Here is a 13,534-nt window from a genome sequence, read left to right as displayed (position 1 = left end):
GCAGCTCCAAGTGACTGCCCACCCCCTGCTGCAGGGGCTGCTGAGAGGCTTGAGGTAGGTTCTGAGTAACAGGTCCATTTCCACCCCTGGGGTCAGTAACACAAGGGTGGCCTGGAAGGCACATTTCCTCCCTGCTACCAGGTGCATAATTTTGAGCCATGGAGTCTCAGCCACAAGGTCCCACAGTGGCGGTGGAGCTTCTAGCACCCTGACGGACTGGGCTCAGACCTAAGGTCTCCATTCTTGATTGCACTGGACAAATGTCACTGTGGTAATCTTGCACACCAGAAACTCCCAGGTCTCAGTGGCTTTCAGCCCTAAATGTGTGGCCTCTGGGACCACCAGCCCAAGCTGACCAGCACACCCACCCTGGAGGTGCTGGAAAAGGGCCCTGTTCCTTCCTGGCCTCAATACAACATCCAGTATGATCCTTCTTAAACAGCTGTTAGGGTAGGGCATGCCCTTGGTACCCTCACTCCCCTCTACTTCACTCCCCTTCTACCCAGAAGTCTCCCTTGGGTCACTGCTCCTTCACCTCTTGCAAGTCTTTGCTCACATACCAACTCTTGTAGGAAGCCCACCTTATGACCCAATGTAAAATGACAACCCGAGAGGAGACCAAGATGGCGGCGTAGGTAAACACCGGAGACCGCTGCCGCAAACAACCATTTCAAAAATACAACTAAAAGACTGAACGGACATCACCCAGAACCACAGGAAGGCTGGCTGAAGAGAGACTCTACAACTAGAAGGAAAGAGAACAGCAAATCGAGGCTCAGAGGCGGCGCAGTGTGGAAAATACAAAGGTACCGAGGTGCGCGCGCAAAGCGGGCTGGTGGCTGAGGGCTCGGTTGTCGTTTTCTGTCGGGAGTGAGTCTCAGACTCTGGGCTCCAGATCCGGGCGAGTCTCTAGGGACCCAGACTCAAACGGGAGAAGCGGGATTATCCGGCATCAGTTGGAACCTGAGGGCAACTTTCTCTCCGAGGTTTGCAGCGGCTGCCGGGGTTCTGAGAAGCAGAGCCTCTGGGAACAGGACTGAGCGTGGCCATAACTGCTCCCTCCACCCGCCCTGTTGATCCCGCCCCGCCCAAAGCCTGCGCACAGCCATTTGCCGATCGCCTCAGGCAAAGGCTGGATTAGCGCCTCCCCAGAAGGCAGACGTTTTCCATACAGCTGATTCCTATAGCCAGCCGGCCTGGGGGTCAAATCCCTCTAGTGGTAACTACAACAATTAAGGCTTGGCTAGAACAAGACTGCGCACAGATACCACAAGGGGGTGCACCAAGAAAGCATAAAAGATGCGGAGACAAAGAAACATGACAGAAATGGAGGATATGGAGCTAAGAATCGCAATTTTGAGGGCTTGCCATAAATTTGTGCAGAGCCTCACGAAAACTAATGAGACCCTCGATGCTACGATAAAGAAATTAGAAAGTAAGCATACACGGACTGAAATAAAGAATATTATACCCAATAGCAGACCAGAGGAGTACAATAATCAAACCAAAGATTCGACAAAAAACACCCAATTGGAAAAGCAAAATGAAAAAAGAATCCAAAAGTGTTAAGATAGTGTAAGGAGCCTCTGGGACAGCTTTAAGCGGACTAATATCAGAGTCATTGGAGTGCCAGAAGATGAGAGACAGCAAGATATTGAAAACCTATTTCAAGAAATAATGGCAGAAAACTTCCCCCACCTGGAGAAAGAAATGGACTTACAGGTCCAAGAAGCGCAGAGAACCCCAAACAAAAGGAATCCAAAGAGGACCACACCAAGACACATCATCATTAAAATGCCAAGAGCAAAAGACAAAGAGAAAATCTTAAAAGCAGCAAGAGAAAGAGGCTTAATTACCTACAAGGGAATACCCATACGACTGTCAGCTGATTTCTCAACAGAAACTTTGCAGGCTAGAAGGGAATGGCAAGAAATATTCAAAGTGCTGAATACCAAGAACCTACAACCAAGATTACTTTATCCAGCAAAGCTATCATTCAGAATTGAAGGTCAGATAAAGAGCTTCACAGATAAGGAAAAGCTAAAGGAGTTCATCACCGCTAAACCAGTATTATATGAAATGCTGAAAGGTATCCTTTAAGAAGAGGAAGAAGAAAAAGGTAAAGATACAAATTATGAACAACAAACATGCATCTATCAACAAATGAATCTAAGAATCAAGTGAATAAATAACCTGATGTACAGAATGAACTGGTGATTATAATAGAATCAGGGGCATAGAAAGGGAATAGACTGACTATTCTTGGGGGAAAAAGGGGTGTGGGAGATGCGGGAAGTGACTGGACAAAAATCATGCACCTATGGATGAACACAGTGGGTGGGGAGTGAGGGTGGAGGGTGGGGTGGGAGCTGGAAAGAGGGGAGTTATGGGGGGAAAAAAGAGGAACAAATGTAATAATCTGAACAATAAAGATTTAATTAAAAAAAAAAAAAAAATGACAACCCAATTCTCCCATAGCCCTGCTTCCCATTCCCTGGACACTGGCCTATTTTATCATTTACTATTTCCAATAACAAGCTACACCAGTCATTTGTTATGTACTCTGTAAAGTCTTCCTTTCCACACTACAATGCTGGCTCCTTGAGATCAGGGATTTAAGACGAAAATGAAATATCCACTCTGAAACACATGGTTCATAGAAACAAATGAACAGAACACTCAGATGCTACCTGGGGCCCAGCTGAACAAACTTGGCATCTGCATAAAGACTTTGGACTGGGCCCTGACTGACTGGACCATTTGGCCACCCTGGAGCAGCAAGTACCCGCACCCAGCAATGCCACCAACAGCCAGGGGAGTTGTGTGCAGGGTGACACCACCCAGAAAGACATATTTTTAATTGTTGCTTTACTCCCAAATAAAGGAAAAACAGTGCTGACTTTTTTTAATCAGAGTGACATGGTTGCATTCACATTCTCACTGAAGAGTGCCTCCTAGGCAGGATGCGCTTCCTTTTGGAGATGTCTGAGCAACTGTCCCCAGGTCAACAGAGCAACTGGGAGTGCAGGTCAGTCCTGCAGTTTGTGCTCGCACTTCTTCTCCAGGTCAGCCATCTCCTTCAACACCAGGGCCACGCTGTACCGAAGCTCCTGGAATTTGGCTGTGGGGACCTCAAAGCGGTGTGCTGACCCATCCGAAAGTGTCAGCTGCATCAGGACACTTGGCTGCAGGGAGCGGGCCAGGGCACTGGTGGAGATTGCCACATCCACCCTCCACCGACAGTTGGCAATGTGGGGCAGCCAGGCCCCCTGCTGCCTGGCCACAGAGTCAAGGAGAGGCCGCTGGCTCCCAAACACCACACTGGCCAAGTCCACGACCAGGTCTTGGGGGATGCAGAGTTCCTGGAGCTGGTCCTTGAAGGCGTCGGGCTTCAGGCTGGCTGGGGGCAGCCGGAGGGCCTGCTGGAGCAGCGTGTGGGTGCCAGCAAGCAGGGCACCCAGCCGCTCCTCCGACAGGTGTGCAGTAGTCCCAAGGCGCTGCACAGCTTCACGGCAGTCCTCTCCCTGCAGGCCACTGACCACCAGTTTCAACAGTTTTCTGAACGTGCCCCTGTCCAAGTCCCCCAGGAGCCGGGGCATTGCTGCCACCTCTGGGGGGAGCTGAGCCCCCAGGAAACTCACCTGGCCGCTGTGACTGACACCAGGGTGATGCAAGTATGGAGCTACAGCTCCCACGGCGGACATTGCGGCTTCCTCCTCTCTGATCAATCAGCTCAGAGGCAGGTCCCAGCTGCACCTGCCTGGAGGGGGTGGAGAGAAGCCTAGTGACTTCCCACGTCCTTTGAGTCAGTGACTGAGGACTGACCCGATTTCCACCTTCAAGACAGTGACAGTGGGAACTACGACTGACAGCCCACGTGATGGGAAGCACCCTGGGATCAGATAGTCTCAGGAAGAGGGGAGGCAGGAGTCATCAAGAGAGACGGCAGGGAGGGGAAGAGAGCAGCCACCGGTGCGGGGGAAGGAGTGACAGATATGAGACCGGTTCGAGTCATACCCTGAGCTCGCCGTGGCATCCTGGACACCTTATGTGGGCACGAGCCGCGGGCAGCGTTCTGCGGCCGCGCCCTAAGCTGCATCGAATCGGCGGGCCGGCGCGCCACTGTCGCGGACAGGCCTCCGGCCTCCAGAGTTACCCGGCCGCGGCGACCAAGGGACCGCGTGCCGCTCAGCAGCCCCTCCCCGTAGGGGCGACCCAACCCACCGCACCCACAGGCCCGAGCGGCCCCCTACCTGGCGCTCGCGCGGTCTGAAGCCGAACAGCCCGAACAAAAAGCGGCGGGGCGGCCGGAAGCGACCCAAAAATACTTCCGGGAAGTTCTAGGGCACCGGGAGGACCCGGTCCTCTGTGATCCGCGGGCCCGAGTGTTTCCCCTTCCACACAGATTGGGAAATGCAAACAGGTTCTTTTCTTGTCAAGAAAAAAAAATAAAAGGTTGTACAGGGTTGGCCCGGGCCTGGAGCGGAGAGTGGGCTCGATACTCGGGGTCCAGCCTGTCCTGCCGGTCCGCCAGCCCACCAGGGCCCCTCTCCGGCGCCCCTCACCCCACCCGACCACCGACGGCGTGAGTCCTCCGCGGTCCTAGAGCAGCCCCGGAAGTGCCTTGCGACCGCGCTGCCGTTTCCGGCCCCCGCGGCCTTTGAGGCAGTGAAGCGGGAGGGAGCGCCTGGCTCGGGTGCCGCCCGACCCCGCCCGTTCCGTCTGGCCCCGCCCCTCCCGGCGGACCCGCTACGCCCAGGTGAGCAGCCCCTTCTGCGCGCTTTCTCTCCAGGGCGGGCTGCGCGGGCGGGCGGGAGCCGCTGGGGCCGACTGCGGACCGTGCAAGAGCCAGCCGAGTGGGCGGGCTCGCAGGGAGGCGTGGGAGGGCCCAGCAGACCGAGTGCCCAGGCGGAGCCTCGGGAGGTTTCTTGCGAGGTCGCGACGGGCAGGGACGGCGGCGCGGGGGCTTAAGTGACCTGCCCGGCGGAAGGCCGGCCCCGACCGGCTTGGGCGCGCGGTGGAAGAGCTCGCGGGCCGGAGGCGGCCACCGGGGAGACTTGGGAGGATGAGGACCTCCGCTTGGCTGGAGGGGGGGCGAGGAGATGGGACGCGACCCAGGAGGCAGGGGGCGAAGGGGTGACAAGGGCGGCGAGCTTCTGGCTGCGTCCTGGGTCTCTCACCCTGTGGGTGAGGCGGTGGGGCTCTAGCCCAGGTGGGCCCGGAAACCGCACCACTGGAGCGGCCAGCTTTCACCCCTCAGCTCCCGGCGGCCCCACCTGGATTCTGGCGCTGCCAGTTCTAGTGATTCTCCGTGTCACTGGGCAGTCAGGCACGCGCTGAGTCCTGCTGCAGAGTGACCTGCCTCTGACCAGCAACTTCTCTAAGAGAATGCACTCGTGGCCCGAGGGGGCCACTCCGGGAACCCACTAATGCCACCCTTCACCTGTCCCCCTCACACCCTTTGGGCCCTGGAAGTTAATGAAGTGATGTAATGACACTGAGTGGGTCTGAGTGTGGGTCCCCTCCCTCCGAGGGTGAGCGTTGGAGGCCCAGGCCAGGGCAGCCCCCCTCAGGTCCTGAGTCTTCCTTCAGATCCTGCTTCCCCAAGATGGCAGATGCACTCGGGCTTCCAGCGCCCCAGGTGAGTTCACCTTCCTCCCTGCCTTCCCTCTTCTGGAGTGGTGAGCCCAGCCCCTGGAGAAGCCGGGCGTCCCTGGCACCCAAGGACAGGGCTCTGGGATTGGACTCATGCCCTCCCCAGGGATAGGGACTCGGGGAGCTCAGCCCGGTCCTCATGGCCGGCTGGTCCTCGGGCTGAGCGCAGCAGGTGTGCCCAGTGGGCGCAGCCCCAGGGCAGCGGCCACCTGTCGTTACAGGAGGTGGTGCCGCTGACATTCCAGGACGTGGCCGTGTACTTCTCTCGCGCGGAGGGGCAGCAGCTGGACCCAGACCAGCGGGCACTGTACAGGGATGTGATGCTGGAGAACTACGGGCACGTGGCCTCACTGGGTGCGGTTCTCCCTGGGCTTGTGGTGTGGACCTCCAGGGAGCTCTGGGGCTGCTTCCAAACTTTGGAGCCCAAAGGGGAGGGTCCTCCCTCTTTCCCCAGGTACCAGTCTGCTCTCTGCCTGGCTCCCATTCCAGACTTCACTCTGCATGCCCGTGCCCACCTGTGTACCCAGGGGCAGGAGGACTGATGAGTTATTCTCCTTCAGCGCTCACTTTCAGCCCCTGCTTCTCCTGACCAACCCCTTCCACTCCACCAACACACACATGTTGTGACCCCTGCCCCCCTCCCACCTGGGGTGGCGGTGTGGAGAAGCAGGAGGGCTCCGGGGAAACTCTACTTCTCACCTGGCCTCCAAGACCAGGTGGGCAGTGCTCTGTTCCAGCTCACCAGTGCCCTCACCTCAATAGGACTCCCTGTCCCTAAGCCAGAGTTGATCTCCCAGCTGGAGCAAGGTGAAGAGCTGTGGGTCCTGGATCTCATGGGAGCTGAGGAACCGGAGCCCTTGAACAGCTGCAGCACAGGTGAGAGTAGGTGGGGCTGTAATGGGCTCACTTCCACGGGCTCCTGGGGGCAGTCTGAACAGCGTTTTGTACTCCTGCAGACATTTGTGCCTGTTTTAACAGCTTTCATTTTACTGATTTGCTTGCTTGCCTTTTAAAAATACACAGTTCTTCCGGTTATTAGGGAAGTTTGCATTTAGTAATTACGTCTATGATAAACCTGTATAACAGCTTCATTTCTTCTTTATATAATAGCCTTTCTATCTTCCTCCTTTAGACAGTAGCTCTTGGTTACCTACCTATTACACAAACTTCTATTCTTTTTCTCCTGCATCTCCCGATCTCAGTCAATAATATTTTTTAAGTGTTTACCTTGTTCTGTTGAACATACTTTTATTAGTTGACTTGTCAGCACTAAGTGCTATCTCTGACTCCCAACTGCTGAGATGACCAGCGACGTGTTCTGCTTTCCACCTTTCTCTCCCCGTTATCCTCCTGTTTTTCGTCAGTTGTCAAAGTACATAACACAGTGGTCAGCAAACTGCGGCTCGCGAGTCACATGCGGTTCTTTGGCCCCTTGAGTGTGGCTCTTCCACAAAATACCATGTGCAGGCGCGCACGTACAGTGTGATTGAAACTTCGTGGCCCATGCGCAGAAGTCGGTATTTTGTGGAAGAGCCACACTCAAGGGGCCAAAGAGCATGTGGCTGGCAAGCCCCAGTTTGCCGACCACTGACATAACACATCATCACTCATATCCTCACCTTTGTCAGGACCCTAGGACTGCAATTACTTGTATTATTTCCACCCTGAACCTTTCTCCAAAATTTTCTCCAGCATTTCCTGCTTGGATGGAATTTACCTCTAGTAGCATAAAGTTGCTGAGTTTTGTTTTTTTTTAATATTTTATTGATTTTCTACAGAGAGGAAAGGAGAGAGATAGAGAGTTAGAAAGATCGATGAGAGAGAAACATCAATCAGCTGCCTCCTGCACATCTCCCACTGGGGATGTGCCCGCAACCCAGGTACATGCCCTTGACCGGAATCGAACCTGGGACCTTTCAGTCCGCAGGCCGACGCTCTATCCACTGAGCCAAACCGGTTTTGGCAAGTTGCTGAGTTTTAACAGAGACACAACTATGTCAACCAGATCTCTATCAAGATAAAGAACATCCCCATGACTCAGAAGACTCCCTGGGTGTGCAATACATGTTATTGAGCGCATGCGTGCCTTTTTTCACTAGAGATAAATTAAGAGCTGAATTGTTTTTTAAAACCATCTTTCTGTCCTAGCTGGTTTAGCTCAGTGGGTAGAGTGTTAGCCTGTGGACTGAAGGGTCCCAAGTTTGATTCCAGTCAAGGGCACATGACTATAACATCCAAAGACTATATATTTCAACAACAACAACAACAACATGATTCTAAAAGCCACTGTTTTGTTGTAAATTTGACTAAAGTGTTGATTGTGCTGTTCTAAATTTGCAATGGTATTAGGCTGTTATGTATGGTTAGTGCCATGATATGAACGGAATGCCCAGTGTGGTGTCAGCTCCCCACAGTGCTCATGAGAAGAGTCCTCATTTAGGAACCTGAATGTCTGGGGAGGTGGGAGAAAGGGCTGCCCAGGACATAGTGTGGGTGTGTTGGCACCCCTGACGGGGCAGCCCCCACAGAGTGTCCGAGTGTCCAGGCCTTTCAGTTGGATGAGAAAAGGTGGTTCTATTTCTGTGAGGTTTTCTCATGCAGAGGAGCAGTAGTGAACACAGGTGCCTTGCTTTATTTTTAATTTTTGTTTTTTTAATAAATTTGTATTGATTTCAGAGAGGAAGGGAGAGAGAGAGAGAAGCATCAATGATGAGAATCATTGATCGACTGCCTCCTGCATGCCCCCTTCTGGGATGGAGCCCACAACCTGGGCATGTGCCCTTGACCGGAATCCAACCTGGGACCCTTCAGTCACCAGGCTGGCGCTCTATCCACGACCTAGGGCAGTTGCCTTACTTTAGAAGTAATTACCCCAAAGGCCTCAAAGTCTGTTGGCGACAGGTGCCAGGTGGAACCTGATGAGCATTGCATGAGGGATAGGATGTTTCTCAGTATTAATGTGTCCTGGGGCCTGAGGCACTGGTTGTCCTCAGAGCTTGCTGTTCTAGTTCCAGCAGCGAACCTGCACAGGGACTCTTGGGCTGTGGTTGCAGTGACCTTATTAGCATCCTTGGGCTGGTGTCCGTTTGTCACCTTCTGTGGTGATTTCCTTTATATGTGCTGTCCTACCACAGATGACCTCTGGGAGACAGCAGAGCCTCACCCCTGCTGCTGTTCGCTGCAATCATTTTCAGAAGGCCCTGGCAGCCAAATGCCTGGAGCTCTGCCTGTTCACTTATCTCTTTTGTTATCTGGATTCTGTTTTGGCACATTTTGGTGGATTCTGGTTCTGCTGGGTCTGTCATAACACCGATGACAGGGGGTGAGGTCACCCACATGGTAGTAAGCAGCTCTGTCCCCACAGAGTTGAGAACAGTGGAACGTTTTTACCAAGTGTCCTAAAGAAAAGGGGTAATACGTGTATGACAGCATGAAATCTATTTTTAAAACTCTCATTATATGAGACATCAGGGAGGAAATAGAATTTAACAGGAGTTTTGTTTGAATACTAAAAGACTATAGAAAATAATAACTAGGTACTGGATATTTTTGCATGCTAATGTAGATTCTTCTCTCTCTCCATATATATATATGTAAAACTTCTATTCTTTATATTATGACCAGGACAAAATACTATTTTTTCCTTTAAAAACACTTTTTATTGCCCTGACCAGTTTGGCTCAGTGGCTAGAGAATCGGCCTGAGAACTGAAGGATCCCAGGTTCGATTCTGGTCAAGGCCACATGCTCCTGTTGTGGTGCTTGATCCCCAGTGAGGGGTGTGCAGGAGGCAGGCAATCAATGATTCTCTCTCATCATTGGTGTTAAACTTTCTCTCTTTCCCTCTCACTTTCTCTCTGAAATCAATTTTAAAAATATATTAAAAATACTTTTTATTGAAAAATAACTTACATACATAAAATCACACCATCTATTGCTGTAGCGCTTACTGGATTTTCATAAATTGAATGTGGACACGTAACCACCAGATAAGAAACAATGTTATCAGCAGCATGGAAGCCCCCTTTCTGACCCTCCAATCACTGATCATTGCTACCCCAAGGGTAACCACTAAGTTTTGTTTTGTTTTGAACTACATATAAACTGAATTGCTTTCCCCCTCAGAATTATGTGTGTAACATCTGCGAGTAATAGACAAGGATTGTTTCTTCAATTCTCATCAACACTGGATATCATTACTTTTTAAGTACTTAGAATAAAGCCTAAGGCAGGGGTCCTCAAACTTTTTAAACAGGGGGCCAGTTCACTGTCCCTCAGACCGTTGGAGGGCCGGACTATAGTTTAAAAAAAAACTATGAACAAATTCCTATGCACACTGCACATATCTTATTTTGAAGTAAAAAAAACAAAATGAGAACAAATACAATATTTGTATTTGCATGTGGCCCACGGGCCGTAGTTTGAGGACCCCTGGCCTAAAGTTTTTCTTTTGTTTGTTTGAATTGATTTTAGAGAGAGGAAGGGAGAGAGAGAGAAACATTGATGTAAGAGAAACACATCGATCAGTTGACTTCAGCACGTGCCCCAACTGGGGATCAAACCTGCAACCTGGGTATATGCCCTGATGACTAATTGAACCCTCCACCTTTTGGTGTACGGAACAACACTCCAACCAAGCCACCTGGCCAGGGCAAGTCTAAGGTTCTTGAGCTTGTGTTGGTGCCCTCATGACCATTCCCTGTCCCATCTTGCCATTCTCCCCTCCTCATACTTCTTGCTGCCGCCACAGTGAGATTCTTGAATTTGATGGATTTTGTCACACGTCACATCCATTGCTAACTGTGTCATCGTCAGGCTCTAGCTGAAACCACTTCCTCCCAGAGGTCTTCTGTAATCATGTAGACCAGCTTGGAGGCCATGCTGTATTTCCCACATTTCTGTGTAGTTTCCCTGTCACGTGATTTTTCATCCTTGTTAAAAATTTGCTTAATTGTCTATCTACCTGAATAATATGTAAGCCTCAGGAGGTCAGAGGCTGTATTTGCCTTCCTGTTATATTCCTTACCTAGCACATACCTGGCCTAAATATTTGCTGAATGGATTAATTTGCCAATTTGATAGGTGAAAAATTATAATTTGTTTTAAATTTCATTCCTTTGATTACTAATGAACCTAAATATTTTTACCCTGTGGACTGGTCATCCTTACTTCTCAATTCTGCCTGTCACCTATATTTATCTTTTACAGAATAATTTACGGGTGCTTTTTGACGCATTTTGGATATTATCCCTAATGGATGGTTTTCTTCAATAATGCCTTTCTGCTTTTGTGTAACAGATTTTGAGATTGGGACCGAGAAAGACTTGTCCATTCTAAACCAGAAATGCTCTGAAGAAGTAAAAACCCCAGAAGTGATATCAAGAAGATTCTCGGGGTGCAATCCACAGGCACCTGTGTTGCAGGGAGTTTGGGAACCTGAGGATAAAGTAGAAGGACACATGTGGGATTCTGTTGGGCAGAGTTTCAAGAAACTTCATCTTCACAAGAGAGTTTTTAGGAAAGAAACTGCCATGTGCAGGGAAAGGTCTCCAGGAGGAAGAACCCAGGAAGGTGGTACCTTTGATGGAAACTTGAATCTGAATCAAAATGCTGTTAGACTTCAAAGAAATAAAACAGGAGAGAGAGCTTTTAAATGTGAAATATGCAGCAAAACCTTCAGATACAATTCAGACCTAACTAGACATCAGAGAAGTCACACTGGGGAAAAGCCTTACAAATGCGGTCAGTGTGGGCGAGCCTTTGCTCTCAGCTCAGGCCTAATTCTGCATCACCAAGTTCACACTGGAAGTAAACCATTTAAATGTAATGAATGTGGGAAGACTTTTCGTCTCAATTCCCACCTAGTTCTCCATCAGAGACTTCATACTGGAGAAAAACCTTTCAGTTGTAGTGAATGTGGGAAGGCCTTCAGTCGTAGTTCAAGTCTTATTCAGCATCGAATCATTCACACAGGAGAGAAACCATACAAATGCAATGAATGTGGAAAAGGCTTCAGTCAGAGCCCGCAGTTAACACAGCATCAGAGAATACACACTGGCGAGAGACCACACGGGTGTGATCAGTGTGGGAAGGCCTTCAGTCGAAGTTCAAGCCTTATTCAGCACCAGAGGATCCACACTGGAGAGAAGCCCCATGTGTGTGACCAGTGTGGGAAGGCCTTCAGTCAGAGCTCAAGCCTTTTTCTCCATCACAGGGTGCACACTGGAGAGAAGCCCTATGTTTGTAATGAGTGTGGCAAAGCCTTTGGTTTTAACTCTCACCTCACTGAACATGTAAGGATCCACACGGGAGAGAAGCCCTATATTTGTAATGAGTGCGGCAAAGCCTTTAGCCGGAGTTCAACTCTTGTTCAGCATCGAAGGGTTCACACTGGGGAGAAGCCTTACCAGTGCATTGAATGTGGGAAAGCCTTCAGTCAGAGCTCACAACTTGCCCTACACCGAAGAGTTCATACTGGAGAAAAGCCCTATGAGTGTGGTGATTGTGGAAAAGCCTTCAGCAGGAGGTCAACCCTCACTCAACATCAGAGAGTTCATACTGGAGGGAGCTCTCATGCCTACAGAAAGTGTGGTTCAGCCTTTGTTCCTGGCTCCAGCCTTAGGCCACATGGACAGATGCCCACTGGAGAGAAACACTCTGTGTGTGATGGACACAACAGAGCCTTCAGTCGTGGCACGAACCTTGTTCTGCATTGGGCGATTCACAAACGTTTCATGTTTTCAGAATCAGTCACTGTGTAGCCTTTTGAATCTGGCTTCTTTGATTTAACTACAGATTCATCGTGATGTTGTGTGTGCCAGTAGTTCCTCCCTTTTTACTGCCCAGTAGCATCCATTGTACGGAGGAGGCAGTTTGTTGACCCATTCCCCACTGAAGAGTATTTGGGTTGCTCTGTCTGGAGCAAGTATGAATAAAGCTGCTATAAGCATTTATGACAGGCCATTTTGTGGATCTAACTTCTCCATTCTCTTGGGTCACAGACAGTGGGCTACCATGGTAAGCTTATGTTTAACTATTTAAAGAGTTTAACTGGGAAGTTTGAGAAACACTGGTCCAGTTCATTTCCATGGTGCAAAGTACCCTGCCATCCTGACTCTGAGACTGCCCTGAGGAATCTTTTGTCTAACCCACTCTTTTTTTTTTTTTTTTAATATACTTTTATTGATTACAGAGAGGAATGGAGGGGGAGAGAGAAACATCAATGATGAGAGATAACCAGTGATCAGCTGCCTCCAGCACGCCGCCCCCCCCCCCCCCCCCCCCCCCCGGGGATTGAGCCTACAACCCAGGCATGTGCCCTTGACCGGAATTGAACCCGGGACCCTTCAGTCCACAGGCCAATGCTCTATCCACTGAGCCAAACAAGCCAGGGCTGTCTAACCCACTCTTCATTCCTTCCAGGCCAATTCTAATATGACCCCTTCAAGTCTCTTCCTCAATCTCTGCTCCCACTCTCCCTGTGTCTTCTTAGGGAACTTGGAGTCATTTCTGCATTAGGTTTAACCTTTGTCCTGGGATTTGCTTGACTTATTCCACCTGCTCATGTTCTGCCTTTCCTGTTAATAAAAATTCTTAAGCATAGAACCTCTTCCAAATGTGGGCTTGGCCAGCCCCAGTGTGGTCTTCTGTGTGGAATGGTCTGCAGGCCTCATTTTTTCTTCTGTGTTGGGCTTATTCTGTGGCCTTTTCCCTCAGCTCTAAAATGGGAATAAAAATACCTGCCCCACATAATGTATGTCCTTCAGGAAAAGTAAGTCTCCCACCCTTGGGAAACAGCACAACTCTCATGCCCACATTGTATCACAGCTCATGCCTTAGTTCACTTTCTACCTGGTTCTCTTCCATTAAATCTGGAGTTA

The 13,534-nt window shown here is 50.3% G+C and overlaps 2 protein-coding genes across 9 annotated transcripts; one reads left to right on the top strand and one right to left on the bottom strand.

Annotated features, from left to right (window-relative positions):
• Positions 1–2,879: 2,879 nt before the first annotated feature.
• COMMD5 (COMM domain containing 5) lies at positions 2,880–4,562 on the bottom strand. 2 transcript variants are annotated; one of them, XM_070392617.1, is made up of 2 exons: positions 4,254–4,562; positions 2,880–3,760 (listed from the first exon to the last, which is right to left on the bottom strand). In XM_070392617.1, the coding sequence occupies exon 2, from the start codon at positions 3,702–3,704 to the stop codon at positions 3,030–3,032; it is 675 nt and encodes a 224-aa protein (XP_070248718.1). In that variant the 5' UTR covers positions 3,705–3,760; positions 4,254–4,562; the 3' UTR covers positions 2,880–3,029. The 2 variants fall into 2 exon arrangements, with proteins under 2 accessions (XP_070248718.1, XP_070248719.1); XM_070392618.1 differs by lacking the exon at positions 4,254–4,562 and adding an exon at positions 4,018–4,174.
• Positions 4,563–4,663: 101 nt separating this feature from the next.
• ZNF251 (zinc finger protein 251) lies at positions 4,664–12,615 on the top strand. 7 transcript variants are annotated; one of them, XM_070392588.1, is made up of 5 exons: positions 4,664–4,759; positions 5,593–5,641; positions 5,901–6,009; positions 6,418–6,531; positions 10,953–12,615. In XM_070392588.1, exons 2-5 carry the CDS (start codon positions 5,609–5,611, stop codon positions 12,413–12,415), a joined length of 1,719 nt encoding a protein of 572 aa, XP_070248689.1. In that variant the 5' UTR covers positions 4,664–4,759; positions 5,593–5,608; the 3' UTR covers positions 12,416–12,615. The 7 variants fall into 7 exon arrangements, with proteins under 7 accessions (XP_070248689.1, XP_070248688.1, XP_070248687.1 ...); XM_070392587.1 differs by having other exon boundaries at positions 5,877–6,009; XM_070392586.1 differs by having other exon boundaries at positions 5,838–6,009.
• Positions 12,616–13,534: the final 919 nt, after the last annotated feature.

This window comes from Myotis yumanensis, unplaced genomic scaffold (genome assembly GCF_028538775.1).
Source record: "Myotis yumanensis isolate MYYU_CA2020_CCGP unplaced genomic scaffold, mMyoYum1.0.hap1 SCAF_15, whole genome shotgun sequence".
Classification (NCBI taxonomy): Eukaryota; Metazoa; Chordata; class Mammalia; order Chiroptera; family Vespertilionidae; genus Myotis; species Myotis yumanensis.
This window is presented reverse-complemented; position numbering and strand designations above follow the sequence as displayed.

What these genes read in the sequence shown, in the direction of transcription:
- COMMD5 (XM_070392617.1), bottom strand. Translation starts at nt 3,704, where the DNA reads ATGTCCGCCGTGGGAGCTGTAGCTCCATACTTGCATCACCCTGGTGTC.
- ZNF251 (XM_070392581.1), top strand. Translation starts at nt 5,492, where the DNA reads ATGACACTGAGTGGGTCTGAGTGTGGGTCCCCTCCCTCCGAGGGTGAG. An exon ending in CGGGCACGTGGCCTCACTGG is followed by an intron (nt 6,010 to 6,417) that starts GTGCGGTTCTCC and finishes TCACCTCAATAG; the next exon opens with GACTCCCTGTCCCTAAGCCA. An exon ending in CTTGAACAGCTGCAGCACAG is followed by an intron (nt 6,532 to 10,952) that starts GTGAGAGTAGGT and finishes TTTGTGTAACAG; the next exon opens with ATTTTGAGATTGGGACCGAG.